We start from the raw sequence: 25,218 nt of genomic DNA on the forward strand, positions 1-25,218 counted from the left end.
TGTTCCGTCTGCTTTAGATGGAATTTCGCCTCCCCTCGCACGCTTCGGGTTTCTCCGGGTGCTCCAATTTCCACCTTCATATCAACACTCATTAATTTGCCGATAATAGGACAGGACATCTTGGGTAATTGTTGGCACCAGCTGACCGCGTGGTTGCTGTTCCTCGCGCCTCTGAGTCGTCCCCTTCTCTCTTCGAGAGCGAGTGAACAATAATGATTGTTATTATTAAACATGTGGAGGCACAATGCTTCTGGCTTTCCTCGAGCAGTCTTACACTTAAACGAAACTAAACACTATTTTACCAGGTAAGGCCCACTGAGCTGTATAGCTCTTTTTCAGAAGTGGCCTGACCACAAATGATAGCTCAACGAGGTGACTTGTCGTGTGGATATTTATAGCAGCCAAAATACTCAGCATTTTCTGACGTGCCGATGCGATGAATATTGCAAGCAAAATGGTGAATGCCGAGGTTTCTATTGTGTCAAGCGCTCACAAAGTCGCAAGTTAATTAAAAATGTATTACAACGTTCCATTTGATCTCTCGCCCGAAGCCACGATGCCTGCGTGCTCAAGGAACGAGGTCGAACCCCAAAACGGTTCCTGGGTTTCATATTTAACAACAACAAAAAACTGCGCAAAAATTAAGTTTATGTCAGTTTCCTTTAAGGCCAACGCATCCCGTGCAATATTTGCGCGATTGCAGCAGCTGTTTGATCATCATCATCACCGTGCGTGGCAACTATGCAGCATCAGCACAACTTGCTTAAAACCAGCAAGCGTTTCTTTGCCCGGAGTGGAGTGAGCCATTGTGGAACCACACAATTCACGGAGGGGTGCCGCGGACGCGTCGACGTGGAAGCGTTCACGTGAGAGATGGAACTCAAATTGGATCGGGGGCGCACCGTTGCAACGCGCACGATGACGAATGTACACGCGCTAAATTGAGATCAGCCCCCTCCCTACCCCCGTCGCGTCAAATTGTGCGTAAGTTCATACACGGAGAGGTTGTTATCCCGGCACCCTGCCTCATCACACCCTTGACACACACACACGCGCACGCACACGCGCGGGGCACAGCAGTGGTACATTCCGGCACGGGTGCTGCTGCTCAGCCAGCCACAGTGCGCTCGGCCAGCGAGTGTGAGCACACGGGCAAATGCCTCGCGGTTGCGTGCGCGCGTGCGGCCGTGGTGGTTGTGGTGGTGGTGGCGGCCGTACAGCAGGGAGGACATCTCTCTTCGCAGGGAGAAGCATATAATTAATAATTGCTGCAAACGGAAGGATAGGGACGCACACCATTGCGGTAAGTGCTGGCTGCTTCGGAGCGACTTAGTACGGGAGAGGAGAATGCAATAGAATGCGTGTGTGTTTAAGGACACGTTTGCCGTGTGTGTGTGTGATGCATGTGGAGGCAATGAGGCGTTGTTACACCGAGAGACGGGGTCTTGGGGGTGCGCGTTTGTGCACGCGGGGCGCGGGCATTCGGGGTGAATTGTGTATCGGTTAAGGGCGCGCGTAATTAGCTGCTGTATCATTGCAGACTCGCATTGTTGTTCATTGTCAGGTCGAGGCCAACGTTGTTACCATAGATGATTAGACGATTGCGGAACCCCTTAATTAAGCGACCTGTATACCCGTCTAGATTCAATCTTGAGTCACCCTCATATCTGAATGCTCATGCGGGAAAGCTGAGTGACACATCCAATGACGCCATAAACTGCTGGATAGCCGTACCAATATTCTTGCGCACAGCACGAGCGATTTTTTGACAATGAAGCAAAACCGTGCGGGTGTATGTTGGGAGGAATACAAATCACGAATTACGAAAAATAATAATCGACATTTTCGTCAATAACTGACTGCTTGCAAAAGGGGGAGGGGGAATGTATAATGGGTGACGTTTCAGGCAGCGACTCTTTTTCAAAGCACATCGATAATCATCTGGAATGGGGCTCTTGGTACGCGCGCGCGCACCCTTCAGCCTGCCAGGTCAAATTTCCACGAAAACAATGCCCCCTTCTCGGAGCTAAAGCCCCGGCCAGAGAGGCTTGCGAATATTAATTGATCGAGACTCGCGGACACAAGGACGCTGTTTCAAAAGCCTCCTAATTTTCCATCCCGTCTGCATCAATTCGGCAGCGCGTGACGCGAGGGCATCGACATTGCTGAGCGCTTGTTGATGAGAGCGAGCCTCCTGGAATATCAACAACAGCGGCGGTGGCAGCAGCAGCAGCAACACCACGCACGGAATGCCATGATGGAATCCTTGTGTTTAACAACCAGCTCGCGCATATGCGCGTGGTCGACACCAGACGTACGAGAAGACGGACATCACAGGTGTGACCCAGCACAGGCTGTGGTACCCGAAGCGCGCACAGACACACACCTCATGACGAGTCCTGTTAAGAGGGCGCTTGAACACGTAGTTTGGCTTTCCCGACCAGGATAATGATTCATATTTGCTTATTTTGATTTTGCGTGTGAATGAAGGCGTACGACACACTTTGGCATGAAACTCCCGCGATATGACGCGAAATATATTACTTAAAGGTGCTTTAAGTTACCACCGCAGTTGTATTGAGACCCAATTACAAGTACATTCGTTTTGTCGATCCACTGCTGGATGTGTCGATCATGGGGGTTATATGTCCATACTTGTTCACTCAAATTAGTTACGGGAGGGAAGCAAATTGCCAATGGGACGCTGCATGGCCGGTGATGAATTTTCAGTTTGCATGGGTTGAACATCGCATAATTTGGGAGACGTACTGATCAAACACGCGCATGCATACACACGCCCTCATGCAGGTATCGATTCACACACACAGGGTTGTGAGTCTTAATAGCAGCCGTTGGCCGTGTGAATGCTGTGGTCAAATGCTGACCGTGTCACTGCTATGGCTAGGCTATGCATGCGGCGTATTGTATGTGTGGAAACACGCACATGCGTGCAAATGTACACTCAAATACGTGCGTGCAATGCATGCATACACCATTACATATATGCATGTATACGCATGCACACTATAGTGCACATGCGATACAGACACACGCACACAACGTAATGCATATCATATCGATCACACGGCCATACGTATGGATGTGGGCGGGTATGGAGGGATTCTCCCGGCGTGATGCGTGATGTTTTTTTCCCTGGGAAGACACGGGATAGGAGTGGGGGTGAGACCTGGGGGACGCGGGGTGGGTGGGTGGTTGGGTGGGCTGAGAGAGAGAGACCTGTGAAGGGCAGCCGACGATCGGGGATTTGGCAGCAGGAGAGCTGGGAGAGGAGACGCAGAAGGAGGTGGGGAACCCGAGAGAACTGGGAGAGGGGATCAGGAGGGGGGGCTGCAAGGAACCCGGGTGGCTGGTGGGATTGCTGGTCCGGCCCTCTGCTTAGTATGCAGTGCGGCGTGAGCCGTGCACGACCGAGACACGGGCACGCGTGCACACAGAGCGAGCGATGCATGCGTTTGTAATGTGCATGGCCCATACGTTGCATGTGTACGTGCACGCATATATATGTGCACTCACGTACAAGCAGATGTACAATTATACATATGGGAGTATGTAGTACATAATGTGTGCATAATGCACGAATGCGTACACGTATATATGATGTGCCTAACACACTCAAACGCGTATGCACGCATCATTATTCAGGTATATTATACACATATGCAAATAAGTGACCGCATGTGCATGCACATGCATAGCTACTTACATATGTAAATGTGACACAGCTCACGTATACATATAACATTTACATGCATATTTGAATGCATTCCTGTACCCCATACGAATATAATATATACATGTTCACTTTCACACGCATATACACACATGCCCTTTAACATGTAGATTTAGAAAACCAATATTACGTTTCATAATGAAAATTTGAGTCAGGCCATGTCATGCATTGTTATACACATGCATACATATAATACATCTATTCATATGCATTACACACATAACACAATAATATCCCTGCCACGTAGCTTCCACATTGCTGGATCTACACGATACCGTACATTTCTTGAGTAAGCATATATATTCAGGAGCTATAATTACTGCTTGGCACGCGATGGTCAATTATCGATAATTAGCATGTAATTAAATAATGTTAGCAGTGAAACTCAATGTTACGCTTCTGAATGTCCAATCACAGTGACGTCATCTGAGAATAAAATGAACACATTTAACGAAAAGCATAATGGCCACGTGATCGATTGTGCATTGTAGCACGCAACTTAAAGTATATGAAAAAAAACCTGACTTGTGTGGATATATTTATTGACTTTAAAGCTTTGCTTCCACCAACTTTACCAGCACACTCCACAGAGGGTGGGATGACTTGGTTCACTAGTGATTGGGATCACGTTATTCGTAAGTGCTGAACACCAGCCGTCAAGACGATGGTGAACTTTAGGCTGACCCTGCCCCACGAGTGAAACCAATCAACCTCCGGGCCGTAATTTCAACGAGACCAAAATCTAAAGTGTTGGATGTCGGATTGTTTATAATTAGACGCGTTGGCTGTGAAAATTTTAAACTTTGTAGTCCTTCCAGAACACCGTTAGGATTTACACCAATCACAATCGTGCATTTGTAATGGGTGTGTTATACTACAACTGTGATGTAACAGTGTAATGTACAGCTCTTTCTCAATCCACTGCTGGATGAGGACCTCTACAATTCTGGGACGGTGATGGGGGATTGTTTGACCATACTTCACCACGCTGACCAGTGGTCACGATGGGGGCAGGACCAGCTCAGAAATTATTCGGCACTCACGTCTCATGGTAGCCGTGGTGGGGAATCGAACTCAGGTCGCCGGGATGATCTGCCTCTGCTCCACCAATACACCGGACTCTGATTATATGAAGAATAAAAAGTATAACCCGTAAAAACAAAGTTTTTCACTATAAATCCTTTATATGCGTGGCGGCTAGAGTCCTCTCGTCCTCTGGCTTGAGATGGCTGCCACCTATGGGTCAGATGATTGCATGGCAGCATTAAGCAATTGGTAATTAAATATAATATTTCTGTCCTAAAAAGTGTAAAGTTTTGGAAAAAAAATTTCACGAACATTAATTGTCACGCACAACGAGTCTGTGTGGAAAATGTCAGCTCGATTGGATCACGGGAAGTGGGTTAAAAAACGACCGGAAGATTTGCACGGTCGTACGCGCGCAAGCAAGCAAGCGAACTTAATATAAAGGATTAAAAAAAAACACTGGATGCGCATGCTGATTTAAAATCACCGTGGCCAAAATAACAAGCGGCCAGAAACAAACAGCACTATTAAAGGTTTTAAAGATACAAGTTAATGGATATGTATAGACGAGTGTTGACTTCCAGCGTTCTGCATTGACAGCGACTTGGCGAGCCCCTTGCTATAAACACAGTCGCACATGTCACGGTTAGGAAAGTTCTCAAACGTCCATGCCACCACCACCACCACTCAACCCCCTAACCCACTCACACGGGGCAGCGAGGTCACGGCCCATCAGATGGCAGCTGCTTTGGTGGCTAACAGACGGCCAATACAGACTACACAGAGCACTTTCCAGTCTGGCCACCCTTCTAATCTTTAGCCAAAACCTTCCGCCCACCCACCCTCCCACCCTCCCACCCAGCCCTTCTCCGCCAATTCCCCCATCTCACAGAAACACTTCAGCGGCTCTGGAAAATCCAAACAACTCCTCGTGAGGCTGCCGCGGTCACTGGAGATGAGAGGAAACTCAAAAAAGAGGGCACCGCAGTGAGCACGTGTTAACGTTTTATTTATAGCCGGCGCGTCCACATCTTAGGCGTCTCTCCACGTCACATGCCCGGCTCGCTTCTCGGTGCATTTCGTGGAGAATTCGTATATTTTTTACGCATTCCAAACTAATGTTGAAAGCGGTTGTGCATTAGTTTCGTTATCTGTCCGTCCATAACGAAGAGGAGGGGGAGGGGGGGACGTAGCAAGCCGAAACTGCACATCATCCTAACGTGGTTGTTAAATGAGTACCACTTCGTGGGGTATGAATAGTAATCTTATGGATCCGGGTTCCCCGCCATGGGAATGTGGAATTCCCATTACGGCCACTAATGTAGCAGCGTCACTTCCAGCGAAGTGTCGTCCTGCCTAAGAGTCGAAGTGAAGCCTCTAACTTGTTGATGATCTCCTATCCACGTGTTCGTGTTTTCTCTCTGCGACGCAATGTCATTATTTTCAGTGCGCATCTCCCCACGCTTCTGTGCACACTTGTAAGGTTTTGTTACACTTTCTTTCTCATTGCATTATGTACTGCAAGTCAAATCTAAAGTTGCATACATTATCTGCTTCAGATGATTAAAATATCATTGAACCGAATTAAGCAACCGAGAAGAGTTTCCATTGAATTGCGGCTTATAATTAAATAAAGAAGCCTAATCTCAACATGGTGACTTCCTTTGATCCATATAGTCTGCCAACTCTACACAAACCCTAGGGGATCTTTGAGCAACCACGTTTTGATACATATACAAGAATGCAATACACTGCGTCTATGCCTATTGTAACAATTAATGGATTCAATATCAACCACAACCCAGCTTTAGTCAATGACGTAATGCAGTCGTTTCTCGTTACAACTCCTTCATGGGAAGGCAATCAGACGCCCACAACTAGGAAGGGACTCGACCCATGGGAGCACATGCCCTGGGGGTGCAATCAACTGGGGGTGGTGGTGGCATGGTAGGGGGGGGGCTGATAGAGTGATTCGATCAGTGGAGGAGCGGCAGTCAAACCTCACGCTGCCGCACAGGACGAGAGATGACGTGGGGGTCAACGTGGGGAGGGAGTGGTGGTGGAGTTGGTGGTGGAGTTGGTGGTGGTGGTGATGGACTTCTTTTACCAGCAACGGATTCGAGCGCGTGGACAGACCGCGACCATTCCCAGCACTCGTCACTAACGACAGGGGCAGCCACGGGAGGGGCAGCATTCATCTACATCGGTGGCCAGATTGGGAATTCCACATTTCCATGACGGGGACCCGCATGAATAAAATTACCATTGATATCCCACGAAGTGGTACTCATTTAACGACCACGTGGGGATGATGTGCAAAGTCGGCTTGCCACCCGCGCCTCGACGGACAGACAGCAGAAGCCAATGCACGACCGCCTCGACAATTCGCGACACCCGTCACGTCGCTCTCGTTCACACTACGCGCGTGCTACACAGCGTGCGCGCCTCGTCTGCCTGTCGTCGTGGGAGCAGTGACCCCGGCTCTAAACTAAACACTTTCTAATGTTACCAGGGAAAGCCCACTGAGCTATATTACAAGTTTTTTCACAAGCGACCTCATGGTCATCACAAATGATAGCCGAACGAATTGGCTTCTTGCGTGGAAATGTATAGCAGCCAAATACTCTCAAGGAAGGTTTCTAAATACGGAGGGGAAAATCCACCGGACCACGGGGTGAACATGCAAACTCCAAATATTCAGGCGCCAGGATCGTGATCAAACCCACGACCTCCTGCACTCCAGGCGACGGAGTTAACATCTCGCCACCGCGGCGCGTCCAAAGTCAACGTGCGCTCACGGTTTCGCAAATTTCGCAAAAAAGAGGCGGACACAAAGAGCGCAGAATCTGACTCGCGAAGGAGACGGGGTGGGGGGTGAGAGTTCGCGCTTGCGGAAAGGAGAAGACGGAGGGAGGACGCCCGGTGGCCACTGACAACGTCTCGCAGTTTTGTTTGAAGTCGGTGGGAAGTGAAACAGTCTCGGCCGTTTCCATGACGGCCCTGGGGGCACAAGAATGCACCCAGCATGGGTCATGACTCACCCGGGCCCCCCTCTCCTCCAATGCCCGTAGCGATGGAAGGGTAGATGTGGGGGGGGGGGGGGTTATCGTCCCATTCTTATGATATCGTGCTGACCACTGAGACTCTCTCGCCCATTCCCAACCCATAGCCCCACGGTGTAACAAAGAGAACAAACTGTGGCTGAGACAACGCGGGCGGTGGTGGTGGTGGTGGTGGGGGGCCTTGTGGAACGCTGGGGTCAATGGCGAAGGTGTCAGACGGAGGATACCTTCAACGACAGCCTCGGTTGTTGAGAGCTCGAAATCCAAGCTGGCAGACAAAGAGTCGACTCGATACGATCGCAACCCAAACTCCGATAACACGATGTAACACATTTTTTGTTCCTGGGTAGTAAGTGTTATTTCGTAATTTCTTATGCCTCAAAAGTACAGACAATGGATATTATTCCCCACAAACTTTGCTTTTGTGACCAGGACAGTGATAGTCTGAAATTTGCCTATTTTCAATGAGAAAACTGGCGAATTTGTGTCTTTTCGTTCAAATAAAGTCAGAGAAAAACAACATATGAATCAAAATTAACACATTTATACTAATACTAAAGTAATACAAAAATTACGACAAAAGATTTAGAAGTGAGTCGTTTTTTGAGATTGTTCCTCCCCACAGAGAACTCGGTTCGCTGTGGCCAGTCCCGCCTGTGGTAGTGCGCCTTGGTGTCTAAATACGTGTTAATTTTGATTATTGTGTTTTTTTTCTGACTTTTTGTGATCGAAAAGACACAAATTCGCCCGTTTTCTCATTGAAAATAGGCAAATTTCAAAACATCAATGTCCTTGTCACAAAAGCAAAGTTTGTGGGGTTTAATAGCCATTTTCTGTACTTTTGAGGCATACGCAATTCGGAAATAACACTTACCACCCAGGAACAAAAAAAATTGTGACACAGTGTAATAACTCGAGCTATAATCGCGCACTGTGGTCCTAATTCCCCGTGTGTGCAAATCATCACACGGTATTAAAACTGGCCTGTGTCTGTATTGTCTTTGGCAACGTAATGGATCCCCCCCTCCCTCCCCATGCAAGGACACAGAAATATTTATACGAAGCGGTTGTAGTTTTTTTCTCTCTCTCGCATAGTTTCTGGTTGTTATGGCCGTAATCCCCATCGCTTGGGATGTAATACATTGTGGACGCTCGTTTGTTTTTTTTGCAATCCCACGCACAACCCCATCCACACACACGCAGTACACAGCGTTCATGGGGGATTTTGTTGCGTACGTACAAACCCATCACAGCTATTGTGACCAAGTATCTATTTTTGTAAGAGATCCAAATCTGTGCGGGATACAAAGTTATATATAAGCCTACAATAAATAAAGCACATACAACTCATTTTTAATATAAATTTGGATTACTTATGGTGAAGTGGTAAGCGCACTGCACCATTAACCTGGGGCCCTGAGTTTTATTCCTAGCCACTGTCCCCATGCAGTGCCGGATTATCCCAGTAGCAAAAGTAGGTACATATGCTACGGGCCCCGCACTTTCAAGGACCCCTCGCTAAATGCTTTCAAGCTATCAATTCCGGTTCAGTGATTCTGCACTTGCTCGATTACGATAGTACTATACCGCCTTCAACTTTTCCGAACGACTGGGAGTTTTAGGTTAGCGATTTGTCGTATTATCTGGCTGTATAGCAAATGAAAAAATACAATTACTTTACTATGCAAGTTATAAATGTATGTTTTTAATGTTTATGTGTTAAAAAAAAAATAGGGCCCCTTTATAACAACATCTGCTACAGGCCCCGCACTAGCTTAATCCGGCACTGGTCCCCTGCCCCCTTCACCAGTCCGCACTGACCGGCGTACATGGCGAAGCACGACTCAACGACCTCTTTGACCAATACGCCACGGGGATCAGCCTTCAACCAGCAGTGGATCGAAAAAAGGGCTGAACACTACGCATCACCACACGCATCTACATACCCGTTGGAGCCTGCGATTGATATAAGTGCATGGCTCTGAAAGTCCAAGTCAGTGGGATACGAGGCAGTGGAGAGCCCAGACAGCACCTCTGAGGTGCTCTAATTGGGACCACGTGCAGCCCGCAGCAGCACGTGGGTCTGTACCCTGATACGATCTCAGCCGCAATGGCCCCATCCTACCCAGTTTCCACTCGCAATACCCCGACGCGTAACCAAAGCACACTTTTTTCTTCTTTCAAATATACATTGGTCTTACCTGGTTACCACACATCGAGGTAGTTATGAGTACGAACTGATTCTAAAATTTATACTGGTAGGAACCACCTGGTTCCACCAGCCCACAGGGGATTATTGTGTCCGTCCGTCGTGCATCCAAAAATGGGAGGGGTGGGGCTGGGTGGAGAGGGGAGGGTGGGGAGGGGCTGGGTGGGGGGTGGGAGGGGTGGGGCTGGGTGGGGAGGGGCTGGTGACCCCGTGGTGCCCTCATAAAACTCAACGTTTAACCTACTCACGCCGGCTTGTACCCGCCCTCACAGTCGGCCATATTTGCGGAATACACCACGCCGCCGTTGACCCTGGCCATTGGCCGAGCAACCCAACGTTCCTACCAGCTCCCTCCGCAGGAATGTGTTGTTTGGGTTTGGCCAAAATACATTCATATTGCCACGTGTACTGTATAGGCGGTTAACGACGCGCCACTGGTAAGTTGAACAATTCGATATAAAGGCAACAATTGGGTGTGAATCAAAATGATGACCGTGAAAACCTGCATGTCATACACTCATACGGGTTGTTGCGCCAGCGGACGTGGGTTTTAGCTATTGGTCTTCATGAAATCGTAGTTGGTTACACAGAGGGACGTTATTACCGGTATTGCTCGTTCAACCCGGCTGCCTGAGTTCAGTTCCCAGTCATCCAGCAGTGGACTCACAAAGAGGCCTTGTATGACTATTATTGGTGGCACGTGGCTTAACCTAGACGGCACAATACACATCCATACCCCACACTGGTTCAACTTGGATGCTCGCTCGGGGTGTAAACATTCACTCCCATTCCTCCACTGGCAGTTTAAACCATTGTGAGGAGTCTCGGCCATGATTGGATTCATAAATAACGTTTTTGACATTTTTTCTGCAGTGTTTCGTCGCTTGTGTCCGTTTCGTTTGTCCCACTTTCTCTTTTCCATGAGCCGCAATGTAGCACGAGTACATCACTGGCATGAAGTGAAAATCATCGATGATTATATCCGCCATTCGATGCAAGTTTGACGAAACTTAGGAATCGATGAATCGCATGATGTTCCCTGGCCACCGTACAGTCGGTGTGGCGTCAACACAACGTTGGAAGAGAATTGAAAGCAGCTCAACGGGGGAAAGAAATAAAAATCAGAGTATGTTTTGTATTAAGAGTCGGTTGTCCACCGCAGAGTAATTTTGCGTCTGAAGGTGGCTGGCTTTCGATTTAAAGACCCGAAAACGCAACCGTGTCTGGATACACTTCCATCGAACCTTGCCCAAACAACAGCTTTGCCTGGGGAGGACACTTGATTTGTGGTTGTGTTTTTTAATTTAATTATTGTCGAGTCCAAGATCCAGTGCCTGGCCCCCACTACAGTCACGTGTGGGTGAGCAGTGGCGTTTTAACCAGCTCAGTGCCAATGGGAAAAAAAAAACACATTCTGCAATTCTCTTCGAGAAACGCATTGTCCAGAGAAGCCATTTGTTCAGAAGCCATTTGGAAATAGCATTTTCCATGCTATCGTTTGGTGAAAACGTGAATTAAAAACAGCGCAGCGTTGAAAGGCAGGCATGGCCTCGTCATACACAGCACGCAATGGATTTAAAATGATGTGGTGTGGGTTATTTGGAATCCTGGGTAATCTGCACTGTTGAAGTGAAGGGAGCGCGCTCAGCCGCTCACACACTTACCGCACGCATCTCACAAGCGCACGCTATTGGCGCGCACTTGTTTCTAAACTCGGAACATCTGTGTGTCCCCGATCACAACTTTGTCCTCCGGAGTGCTAGCAGTGTTGTTGCTTTCATTTACTGCTGAGCTGATCTAGAGGAAGTCCTTCTTTTGCTCAGACACACTCAGTGACACGGTCTCTCAGTAAAGACATTACGTTGGGTATGCACTGAGCTTTTTCTCAATAACTGTCACCCCTCTGGATAATATTTAATATCATCATCATGGTCATAGTCATTACCTCTTCAACGGAGCATTGGCTTTGCCGGGGCGAAAGAGGCTTGAGAGCCTTGTAGACCCGAGTAGCTGCCCTGGTAGCGGCACCAGTACCAACCCGGCACTCGGTAAGACAAAATAGTACCAACCGCATTGACCAGCATGGCGAGTATGGTCAACCCCCTGCAACTAATTAACATACCATTTGATAGCATCATACGAATGCAAATCACACAGGGTTACATTACACGGGCCATTGATGAATCCCATAGGGTCCTCCCAGCCATACAATATTTGAAATTCTGTAGCATTTTAGACGAGCGTTTAGCCAAAACACACACATGCGCACTGTGGTTGCTTAAACAAAAGCTCTCCAAACAGCCAAATAATTCCATAAACGGCCAAATGAGAATGTGTTTATTAGTATAAGGGTATTTAATAGTGATCTGACGACCTACAGGGGGTTGAACATCTGCTTTGCATTCGTGGGGGCTGGTGTGTGTGTGGTGTCCAACCACCCACGCCTTCCCGTAAAACTTAAAAACGAAAGTCGGTGCGGCCACTGCCGCCGCCGACGATACCCAGCAGCTGCGCTGGCTGGGTCACTCGGCAGGGCAACGTTGCTCGTCTGGGTAATCCTACTATTCGTGAATTGTTAAAATATGTTGTGCGTCGTTACACAATAGTAACTCGATACCCACAAATGTAGCAAGTATAAGTGAGGATGAATACACCGGCAAACCTGCAGTAGAAAATTCCCCAACGATGTTTGCTTTTTTTTATTTTGAGAGGGCACGGCCTGATCCCCGAACGGTTGACAAAAAAAATGTTGAATGCAACCACCGCCTCACTGCCATCTGCGAGTCCCAAAGCAAAAGTTATTGAGCGAGTAGCGCGTGTTTGGACAAGGCGAAGAGGGGGTGGGGATTGCACTCTGTCCATCACCCATTGTGGTGATTGGACGACCAATAGCTCGAGTAATGAGACGGAAAAACACATTCCTGCGGAGGGAGCTGGTAGGAACGTTGGGTTGCTCGGTCAATGGCCAGGGTCAACGGCGGCGTGGTGTATTCCGCAAATATGCCCGACTGTGAGGGCGGGCACAAGCCGGCGTGAGTAGGTTAAACGTTGAGTTTTATAAGGGCACCACGGGGTGACCAGCCCCTCCCCACCCAGCCCCTCCCCACCCAGCCCCTCCCCACCCAGCCCCTCCCCACTCTCCCCTCCCCACCCAGCCCCTCCCTCCCCACCCAGCCCCTCACTGCATGGCGGACGGACACAATAATTCCCTGTGGGCTGGTGTAACCAGGAGGTTCCAACCAGTATAACGTTTTTGTAACAGGACTTATTGTACAGCTGCTCCGGTACGAGATTCTTCCCATGCGGTGTCGGCTATGATGGTTATTTGACCATACTTCAACATGCTGGTCACTGCGAGTTGGTGCATGGGGTGGGGGGAGCTGGATACGTTCATAATTCACTCGCCATGGTTGTTATTCATGGCTGGGAATAGAAGTCGGGTCACCGGTTTTAGAGCAAAGTGCGCTAACCACTGCGCCATCATTTAAAATGTATTAAATCATAGGTGGCCAGGTGGCTCAGATGTCTGTCAGAGCTGAGATCCTGGGTTAGAATCCTGGCAGCTGCTTGCGCTTAGACCACGTGATCGAATATCGTGAGCTGATGGTCTCAATCCAGTCACCAATGATCACAGTAAATTTGGTCCTGCACTTAATTTTCCGAAATTCCAGCTCTGAGAATAACACATATTTGGTTCGGCTGTCGTGCGACGAAAAAAAAATCCATTCACGTGATGTAAATAGAGTGAAGCTCTGTGACATCCGCTTCTGTGGGACGCTCACGAACACGAGGGATGGATGCACGGCTCTGCGCGAGTTCCGATTGGATCCTTTCGTCTCATGACGTGATGCCGATCGCACATTGCGAGATGCAATTGGCAGTATGTACACATAAAAAAAAAATATAAGAAAAAGCAATGGTTTCAATCTGCGGGATGAGGGAATGGGGTCGTTCGAAAGACGGCCACTGCAGCCTGCTGGGGAGAGCGTGGCCGTCACAACCCTGGCGAATGAATCCACGGAGATGCTCGTGCTCATTCAGACCTCGGGTCAGGAGAGACGAGGAAATCCACAATCCACGCACCCGCAGCGACTCATAAGTCAGTGCTCTGGGGCGCAGAGGGCAGCAGCGTCGCCGGCGACATGTCAGGGAGAGGCTGCGCTCCTGGATGTAAATAATTCTGATGGATCGAATTGGAGGACGGTCATTTCCGTTTGGAGAGAAGGCAAACGTGTGTTTGTGAAATGATAAGAGTAACCACGTCTGTGCCCGATCACTCGCAATGCACCCGATTTCGTTCAGGTATTTGAGGCTAAGCAGTTTGGACCCTGGATACTGCTCGGGTGGGCGGCCACCATCATGCATGTAAAGGGGGGCTATCACATCGGCTGCTGTGGGGCTAAGTTGTGGGCAGCAGAGGGAAGTTCAGCAAGAGACATGTGCCAAAAATCTGTGTTCCTTGCCTTCAACAACCCAGAATAACAACCCACACTAAAGTATGGCAAAATAACACCCATGACTTACATGGCAGGAGGAGGCTCTCATCCAGCAGTGGACTGACCAAAGGGATGTACAAGTACAAATATAAAAATGGCTAATACAAAACAAGATCTAATAATACATCCTGTGAGAAAATGGTATTTGTATGGTACATCGACGTACAAACACAACACTTGCAATGAATACTGTATACGCAGCAGCTTAATTAGCAATTACATTAACAAAATACTATAAAATTTTGATTTAAAGCTTTCGTGACTGCAGGGATTCATATTCTTGGTTCTTTCGGTAAAGTCACGTAGAAGGGAAATAATAAAATAATACAAATATAAAACAATAACTATTATTTTATTATTTCCCTTTTATGTGACTTTACCGAAAGAACCAAGAATAAAAAATACTATTATTTGTAATTATAAGCATTTTATTGATAAGGGAAAAAAATATTCTGCATGACTGCTCTCAACAATGTCAACTGTAAAAACCAGACATCTTTAAAAAAAAATCCTATTGGCTGCCAGCGAAAGGAAAGTTGTTTTGATCTCTCATCTGAGATTTTGAACGTGGGTTGGACATTGACCACATGAAAGTTGCGTGGGAGTTCCTCGTCCAGGACCCCTTCCAGCCCATGCGTGTGTAACACACTCCAGATGACGTCTGTTTTGATCAAAAACTAAGTCGCAGGTGCACTGAGCCTGGGGCCCAACACGAGGTTGGAAATTGCGGCTACAAAATAAAACGAATCTCATGCTCCCAGCGCGGACACAAATCAGGCAAATTAAACTACACGGAGGGGCCGTTTCGTTACCTTGTGATAGCGAGACGTTCACTGAGCCGTGGCAGCTCGATCCTCCAAGTATTCTGCCACCGTGGAGGCGAAAGACGTCGGGAGTATTCTTCTTTTCTCTCCATTATCATCGCAGTTCCAATTTTTGGCATGTGGCAGATTTGCCCACAGGGATCTTTGGCAGCTATGTGGATAGCCAAAGTTTAACATAATACTGCACGACAGATATGTGCAATGTGTACCCCTTTACAAAATAGAATCAGACATCGATAAAAAAAAAATATATATATAGAAAATGAGGTTTCTACTGTTCAATGGGAGGAAAGGAGAGAGAATATCGCAATGTTTTGGCTTGCTTTACTTTTTCAGGAACTGTTTCAACTGATTGGGATTTAGAACGTTTCTGTTATTTCTAAACAACCTGTTATTGACTATATACATTCACTGAACCAGAAAATTAAGAGTAATATAGAATACATGTGGTAAGCAAATGAAAGGTAGTCATCATCATCATCAGCCATGATCAATCCACTGCTTGATGAAGGCCTCCCCAAGTTGTCGCCATATCTCACGCACATTGAAATTCTCACGGAAACTAAAGATAGTATGAAATGAAATAAAAAAAATTATGAACATGCTGAGTTCAGCAGGACCATCGTATTGAGAGCACTTATACCGATGTCTGCAGTGTAACCAACGATCACCATTTGACGTTATGACTCGCAGAAGACACTGCCCACACTCGATTTATTTCTCCCCTTTGAAAGGTTCCCTGCATAGGTTTCTAGACGCGGGCACCACGCACAGAGAGGTCGACCGCAGGCAGCCCGGGGTCATGGCGAGCCCGCCGTGCCCATCTGCTGCTGGCCTGGGCGAGGACCTAAAGCAGATCGAGAGAGTGAAGGAGTCCATCGCGGACATCATCGGGCAGCTGGGTGAGGGCGACGACGCGGGCGGCCTCTCCTTCGCGCCCTTCCTCGACCTGGACACGCAAATCACGGTCGTCCCGGCCTCCAAGAGCCTCGGCTCTTCCCTGGACGAGCTGCGGTCCTCGCCCTCCTCCTCGGCCTCGTCATCCACCTCCTCCTCGATGTCCGCCCTGGAATCGCCGTCCGAGTGCCGGCCCAAGTCGTCCGAGTCCCAGACCGAGCTCCTAGAGTCCCACCCGCAGGACCCCGCGCGCCACGGCCTCAAGGAGGACGGCGCCCCCTCCAAGCGTTCGTCGATGGCCGGGTCGAGCAGCAGCGGCCGGGGAACGTCGGCGGACAGATCCGGCCTGCGCTCCAATGGCTCGCTGCCCACCGCGGGGAACGGGCCGGGCCGCACGGTGGGCCAGGGCGGCCACCAGGTCACCGTGTTGCCGCTGAAAAGCTTTGCGGACCAGCGGCCGGGGCGCGTCGCCTGCACGGCCGAGCCGGAAACGGAGAGCGACCTGTCGCCGTCCCCGCTGCACGCGCGGCGGGAGGGCGTCCCCGGGAGCCCGGAGACGCGGCCCCTCCTGCGCCCGTCGTCCTCCTCCGACGGCGAGACGCTCGTCGCGGGCCTCTCAGGGCGGCCGTCGTCTCGCGTCAGCCTGGCGTGCGAAGACGGCGCCGCCGCGTGCCTGGAAGCGGCCGAAGCCCCCTCGGCGTGCGACGGAGCCGCAGGGAAGCCCGCGGGAGCGGGATGTGGAGGGTGCAGCGGTGGCGGTGGCAGCGGAGGAGGAGGATCGCGCTGCGGCCGCCGTAAGCGGAGCGGCTGCTGCTGCTGCCGCTGCTGCGGACACTCGGCGGTGAGGGCGCAGGCGAAGGCCGTGGTGTCGGTGCTCCTGGCCGTGCTCGCTGCCCCCGCTGCCCTCTTTGCCGCCTACGAGTACCTGCCCTACGAGGCGCCCGTGTGCCCGGACCTGGCCAGCCGCATGGTGTACGCGCTGCGCTGTGGCCTCTTCACGCTCTTCCCAACAGTGTTCGGTGAGTGCGAGGCCTGCACTCTGCATGGTCGACGCGACACGCCAGGCTAGACATTGTTTTTTTAGTTTTATCTCGGTTTGTTATATGTATGTCTCATGATGCAGCATGTCAGGACATGTAATATAATAACAATGTTGTGTATATCTGAGTCTTATCATGTAATGTTCAGATATTTGTATTTTAATCTTCTGTTTTATACATGAGCCTGAAGACACACTTTTTATCCTTAATGGGACATATTCTTTCATTTGAAATATATTGTAAAATGTCAGGGTCCAGTTATAGAATTAGATCTGAGTCCTGCTTCTTTTAATTTCACTCTGATAGCTCAGAGCAACAAAAAATCCATACATGAGAATGACTTTCCATTTGCTCGGAGTTAGGAGTGTGATCGGTGCAAAACCTTAGAAAGGGTTGGGGCTACATTAGATGGTGTGTTATCAAAAGTTATATTGACCTTGTGTTCAAACAAGCTCTGGGCTGTGCTTATATTTGATCAAGGTTTTGAGGGAAATTAATGAATTACACATTTGTTCAGTGGGGACCAGCCTTGTATAACCACTATATTTAATAACACACACAACAGCAGGAAGCCACAATTCCCACCATGCCTCGCATGTCATGTGATCGCCACATCGCACGTACAAAGCTCTCAGCATTATGCAGACCACCAGCTTAGGAGCTAAACATCTGCCCATATTGTTGTATAGACCACCAATACGAAGAGTTTAACAATCTGACAACCCCAACAGCCTGCACGCACTTTCCTGTTGCGATTTGGTTCTTCTCATCATTTGCAGGTTTTGGATTTGAATTAGGATAACCGTCGATGTTGGCCTTTCTATCAGGTGGAACGGCTTGTTCCAGTTGGACAAGAGTATGATTAATCATATCTCGTGTCATCTACTCGATATCTCAAATGTGGCCACATGGGTTTGAGCTCAGAGAAGGAGAGCGAGCAAGTCTACTGCTACTGACGCAAGAAGCCAGTCACACGCTGCAATTATCTTGACTTTCATCCTTTGCTCTGCTCAGCAGAGGGGTGGGGGGGGGGCAGCAAGGCGACCGTGGCTCATTACGAGATGCAACTGAGTGCCAATACCCACCCCCCGTTCTTAACAAAATGTTATTACTTTTGAAGACCTTAGAGCCAACAAACTTCCATTAGTATTACTCCACACCTTTTGGACAAAATCTATTCAACGAACTAAAGCTTGAGATGCATATATTGTGGATAAAATAATTGTGATACTTCACTGGCAGTGGCGCACATGCAAAATTATCAAAAGCTTAACGCATTAGTCAATAAAAGTAAAAACAACACTTTGAGGTGACGTTTCAGGCAATGGCCCTTCTTCATCTCTCTGCTATGATAGAAGGGCCTTTGCACGAATGTCGCCTATCATATTTGCATTCCTTTAAGTGCAGCGTCATTGATGAAAGTACGGAGTTATTGACATGTATTTGTGCAATTGGTTATTCACTATTTATGTAAATGATATACAAACATACCCATGTGTTTATGACAAACAAGACAGAGCAAACGAGACGCAACATACAAGACAGGCTACACAAATTAGACCAAACAATTCAATCTTGATTAGAAGCATCACACTGAATCGTGGCAATTTATTCAGCTTCCAGTTGAACGGTTACAAACCGAGTAGTCACGCATCCTTTGATGTTGTAAATGAAGAGCCCGGTCATCAACTCACTGCTGGATGAGGGCTTCCCTACGATGTGTGGATCATAGGGGGGGGGTCATTTGGTAACCCTGCACAACGCTGGTCAGTGTGTAGGTTGGCAAAGCAGGGGTGCATAGACGTGGGTTTTGCTGCAACTGCTCTCTGCTTGCCCACAATGCATCTCACGCCTGTTGTTGGCATTGTTGTCAGCCCTAACTTCCCACTGCCGAGCGAAGGGTTCCCCCATTTCCTTCAATTCCTCTCTTTACTCTGTCGCTCCTGTCCAGCAGCGGCCTCTGTATGTTATGATGTAATCCGACCTCCTCTTCCGCTGTTGCCCACAGCTCCTTTCCCCTTCTCTCGGTTTCCACTCCTCAGCTTATTTCCTCATCTCTCCTCTCTCGTCAGTTGTTCTCAAGACTATCCCACCAATTTCCCGCACCTCCGATTAGCATGCGTTGGCTACGTACGGTGCGAAAGAAGTTCCAACACACACACGTACATTTCCACTTTCTCGCGCAACGCCGCAGAGACATTTTTTTGTGGAACGTCATTGTGTAACCACACCACCCACGGGGGGCAAAATAACCCCAGCTTTGGCGAGCGAGCTGCCGGCCTGCGCGCACGTCAGAGGTCGCAACCGGGTACCCGATACCCGTACCCTACCCGATACCCGGCTACCCGTACCCGGCCAGGTACGGGTACGGGTACCCGTTTGCGACCCTGGTGCGGCCGGGTACGGGTACGGGTAGGCCGTGAGTCACTGGTGAATAACCGTTTGTCACTCATTTCGGGTAGGGTACGGGTAGGGAACGGGTACCTGTACCTGGCCGGGTACGGGTAGGCCGTGATTCACTGGTGAGAAACCGTTTGTCACTCATTTCGGGTAGGGAACGGATACCCGTACCCGGCCGGGTACGTGTACCCATTTGCGACCCTGGTGCGGCCGGGTACGGGTACGGGTACGGAATCAAAACCCGTTTGCGACCTCTGGCGCACGTCCACCCCGTGGCACCCCAGGTGTGCTGGCGCAGGGCGTGGTGCGGCTGTGCGCCTGCTCGGGAGGTTCGCCGGGACGTCGCGCCGAGCGGGAGCGCGGCGTGAACACGTGGGGACGCCACGCCGCCGGCTCCACCGAGCAGTTGCTCCTCTACCTGCTCAACCTGCTGGCGCTCGCCTCCTACCTGCAGCAGGCCGACCTCAAGGTGCTGCCCAGCCTCGCCGCTCTCTTCGCCATCGGGAGGTGCGTTGGTCCAGGATTGTGATCGGAGGTCACAGGTCGAGATGTCATCATGGCCGTGAGCCGTTGATGGCAACGTAAGCTTGGCAAGGATGTATTCCGCCAGATCTGGCAGCTGCTGCACAGTAAACACACGACCTCCAAGGTCTTCCCTAATAGTTCCCCACCATCTGCTCTTAGGTCTTTCCCCCTTGGCCGCCAGATTAACGGAGACTGGACCAATTCCTGCCTCGGCGATTGGCGCTCACTTATCCTGCACACACGTCTCAGCCAGCTCAGCCGTTGTTGCATAATCATATCTACAACGCTGGAGTGTGTGCGAAGTTAACGTTGTAAAATTCATAAAAACTACTCCAGTGATGTAATGTATATGAACATTATAAACTGTGTCCTTTCCAATTTACATATACATTGCCAATTAAAAATATAACGAAAAATTACAAAAAGGATGCGGAATATTAAATTGCTTGCAATTTAGAAACTGCCCATATCTGTCAGTATAGTGTATGTTTGGGATGTGCCCTAATTTTGAGATTAATATAAATCTGAAAATCAGGCCTAGATACTAAATTTGGTAGCCCCCCTGAGTTCCAAGACTCTTTTTTCTGAAGTGTCCTGCCTGCATTGGGATGTTTGTCTAATTTCATGAGTGAGTGTTTGGAATATACAATCTACACACACATAGTGTGTGCTTCCATGCATCCTGCAGTGATTTCTCTTTCCCGCCAACCCAAGGACTCATCTTCTTGGTTCTTTCGGTAAAGTCACATAGAAGGAAAATAATAAAATAATAAAAATAAAACATAATAAAATAATATAAATATATATTTTATTAAGTAAAGTCACGTAGAAGGAAAATAATAAAAATAAAAACAATAAAATAAAATAAGTAAATATTTTATTATGTTTTATTTTTATTAGTTTATTATTTTCCTTCTACGTGACTTTACCGAAAGAACCAAGAAGATGAATCCCTGCAGTCACGAAAGCTTTAAATCGAAACCCAAGGACTGTTGGGTAAAAAAACAACCATGTTGAGCTCAGTGGCTTATTAAAAGAGAGAGTCTCAGGCTCCCATTTGATTTTAAAAGATTGTGGGCCAGATTCACATCTCGATTAAATGGCTGCAGCAAATCGTTTTGGCGATTTGCCCCCATTGTACGTAATGGAGACATGGCACGTTGTCGCGAAAAAATTAGATGAAAATGAAACGTATGTGCAGGCAATGAAAATACAGTACTGTACGTCCAACTGCGTAATGTTAAAGAAATGCTGCTGGAAAACTTTGGTCCAGGAGGCTCATAAACTGGTTCACCAAGATGTTATTTTATTTAAATAGGGTTAAACGGACCCTTTGTTGCTTATTTATTATTTTACGTGTTAAATTATGTTTTCTCCAGATGTTGACAGATGTATAATAAACTTTCACCGATGCATGAATGCCTGGCATAACATGGCAATTAAGCTGCCAAAGAAACGAGTGTGGAGGTTTTAAGCAAATCCCATCGTTAGGTTGAATTTGTCCGTGGCGGAGATTGTATTGACACAGAAAAGTACGATAAATCTGAGACCCCAGTCTCAGATTTATCGTGTTGAGCTGTGAAATTTCCATGCAGACTGATGTCCTTTACGGATGTGAGCGCTGTATGCCGTCTTGTATGCTCAGCAGTGTGATGTCTCATCTAGACTGGTGTACCTGCTGTGAGCTGTATCACATCTAGACTGGTGTACCTACTGTGCTGTATCACATCTAGACTGGTGTACCTGCTGTGCTGTATCACATCTAGACTGGTGTACCTGCTGTGCTGTATCTCATCTAGACTGGTGTACCTGCTGTGCTGTATCTCATCTAGACTGGTGTACCTGCTGTGCTGTATCTCACCTAGACTGGTGTACCTGCTGAGCTGTGTCCTGTGCCCTGGATGTCGGGGTTTCGGGTTCAGCCTCGTCTTCGTGCCGGTGCTCGCCATGCTCTCCTACAACCTTTACTGCCTCTTCACGCTGGGCCTTGACCGCCTCTTCCTGCAGTCCTCGGACCTCGCGCCCACGGCCCCATCGCCGCCACGGCTTCGCTTCTGGGGCTGACGAGCGCCGATCGGCCGAGGCAAATGCAGTTCAGGAGTCGACCCACGTGTGCACACACATGATACCAGACACAGCAGCGTGACACTAATTTAACGTCGCCCACCAAACCCAGCACCATGGTGTCAGGATCTGTATTAACATATGGGCTGTACCTCACTTGAGCAGCAAGTGGGTTAGTACATCTCCTGGTGGTGATGTCATCCGTACCGTAGTATCTTAATACAAGATTACTTCATTAAACCAGCAGTTCAGATAGAAGGGCTGGCAGATTAAGACGTAAATTATGTATTCGAGATGAAGCCCAACTTCAACAGATGTGGCACCAACACTAGCTGTATCGATAAAATGTTCAGTCGGTCTGTAGTCTCGGGCAGAGTATAACAAATGGTGCTAAAATGTTTAATATGTAGTGCAGATCTAGACAGAGGAGGGGAATGAATTGGCAGAATGATATACACAGCAGCCATACAGTGGTTGTTAAAGTCAAAGCAGTTGGCTGATAATCATCAATAATAATTCAGCACATTGGTGTTCGTGCCATTCTTAAAGGGCAAGGCAATCACAAAGACGATGTGTAATCCCAATTCAGTAATTTTTACAAATGTTGCTGGTTTGGACAACACTAACTAACATACAATTGCATACTCATTTCGAATGACATGCCATTTTTTTTACATCCACGGCGAAGCAGATGGCACCTTTTAATACGGTTAAAACACCTCCTGTGCCACATTTGAACCGTGCAACTCTGCAGAGTGGCGAATTTACTATACCACAAGGCCCTGCCAATGCCCCAAGGCCCTGCCAATGCTCCAAGGCCGTAATCGTGCCCGTTTGCTGGTAGCGCCCATATAGGATGGGGCAAATGGAAAGTTAATTCAATCAAACAATTTTGAGAGATTAGGTAAGTATACAGCAACGGGAGTTGCCCCTTTAATAAAAGAATGGCTGGGTATAGGCATGTACGGTCTCATATCAGGGCTTGATTTCAGCCAGAGCTGTCTGGGGCAAAGCTCTGGGAAATGTCTCCAGTTCGGAGTTAGGGCTCCGGAATATATTTTTAAAATAAGCCCTGGTATCTTACTTTAATGTTACACAGAGAATGGCCTCCGATGCATCATCTTCTGCAAGCGGTAGCCAATTTAATCTTGGCCAATCACTTGCCGGGCTTTCCATAGCTACATTAACCTGCTGAATACATTGCACATGCCTCACCTATCAATTGATGCATGTTAATTGACAATATCTAACATACAAAATAGAAGCTGGGGTTGCAACGTGTAGGGTTGAAAACCAAGTTGGATAGCATTCAGCCTTTGCTTGCAGCAGTTCCCTTGTTCGAGATACATTTGCCTTTTACAGCAGTGCACGCACACACACACAGCGATTATCAGTAACCCACCAAGGTGCTCACGGTCTTTATAGTCAAGTCATATCTGTACTCGCCGTACATCGTACCGTAACACCTAGGTTCAACGTCGACGTGTGCTGTCGTGTGTAAGTGTGGGTAGATAGTTGCATGGAGACTCGCGGTGGGTTGTAGCATGAAGAACATCCGTTAGCCCGTCATGCCCAATGAAACACAATTCCCAGTCCTGCGACTCAACTCGAAACGCCGCGTCGTGTTGCTTTCATTTGCACACGTTGCCATATCACTCAGAATGCAGAAGCTAAGCAAAGATGAGCGTTGAGTAGTGCTGGATTGGTGACTGCCATACACAAACAGGTTGCCATCGACCGTGGGGGCGACGTGGTGGGTAGATCAGTGGACAAGAATCTATTGCTGTGCTGTATTCCAACGCTCCCACGTCTATGCCCCTCGTCTTCACCAACACGCATCGACGAGCACAATGATGTATGATCACATAACCCCCACAGCCTGCATAAGGTGTGGGGAGTCCCTTATCCAGCAGTGGATTGACAAAAGGGGCTATACTTGTACATACACAGCAGCTTAATTGGCACCATGTGGAGGACACACCATTCAGATTCATTGCGGGGGGGGGACTCACAATGCCGGATATACCTGCAACACAAGCGAAGAAGACACGACACCCATAACAAAGCAAAATTGGTATTGTCCTCTGCCCGATGCCAATATCGGTGTTTGTGGCACGGTGCAGGTTGGCTTCAAGCCACGAAGAGGCGCTGCTGCGTGTGTGGCCGGGGTTAATTTGTCATCAAGCAGGGCGTGTTAAATGCGTGCTGCATCCGTGACCGCACAGAAGAGAGCCATTGTGCACACGTGTTTGTACAGATGCAGCTATCCGTTATTGTATTTAAGCTTGCCAGCTGTGCATGGATATTAAGCAGTCGTCTTATGTGGGTGCGTAGGCATTTACGTCTAAGGATAAGGACCGGTTCTCTTGTGAGTACAGTATGCCCAGTGTTAACGTTGCATAAATGTAACTTTTCTAAAAGATGACTATGTTTTTAAGTGTTTTATTCTCATTTTCACAGCTGCGATCTTCATTCCCCGCATATTTAAATTTATTTTTTTAATCATGAGAATGCAAATGATGGCCAGATCACTGCAGGTATTGTAACATAATTTAAATGCAATACTATTTTACATAAATTTACTTTAGGCATTTTACATACTATGACAGATTTAGGTTATTGTTGGTTTTTTATATATTTTTTAAAAAAGTTACTTTAAAAAAAATCCACATTACGGTATCTTGTAAGGAGTGACGATATATGCAGCACCATCAATACATTTTCAAGCAAACTTTGTCCTGTTGAGTTGACTGGGTGGTTGTGGCGGTGTTGTGACTGGTGCGTGATGTAAAGTGTATTATATAACACGTTTTAGTATCTTTTTTATATACTCCATTCGATGAACTACCAAAATAAAGCTTTGTCACTTTCTAACACGTTCTCTAGATTTTTTTAAAGTCGATTACTGCACGAAGAAAAAAAGA

At 48.1% G+C, this 25,218-nt stretch overlaps 1 protein-coding gene across 1 annotated transcript; it reads left to right on the plus strand.

The window, feature by feature from the left end:
• The first annotated feature begins 1,051 nt into the window (after positions 1 to 1,051).
• On the plus strand, positions 1,052 to 25,162 carry LOC144935505 (uncharacterized). Its single transcript, XM_078862222.1, has 4 exons — positions 1,052 to 1,303; positions 16,103 to 17,284; positions 19,990 to 20,212; positions 22,096 to 25,162. Exons 2-4 carry the CDS (start codon positions 16,171 to 16,173, stop codon positions 22,292 to 22,294), a joined length of 1,536 nt encoding a protein of 511 aa, XP_078718348.1. The 5' UTR covers positions 1,052 to 1,303; positions 16,103 to 16,170; the 3' UTR covers positions 22,295 to 25,162.
• Positions 25,163 to 25,218: the final 56 nt, after the last annotated feature.

The sequence above is a fragment of the Lampetra fluviatilis genome, chromosome 13, assembly GCF_964198595.1.
Source record: "Lampetra fluviatilis chromosome 13, kcLamFluv1.1, whole genome shotgun sequence".
NCBI classification, from domain to species: Eukaryota; Metazoa; Chordata; class Hyperoartia; order Petromyzontiformes; family Petromyzontidae; genus Lampetra; species Lampetra fluviatilis.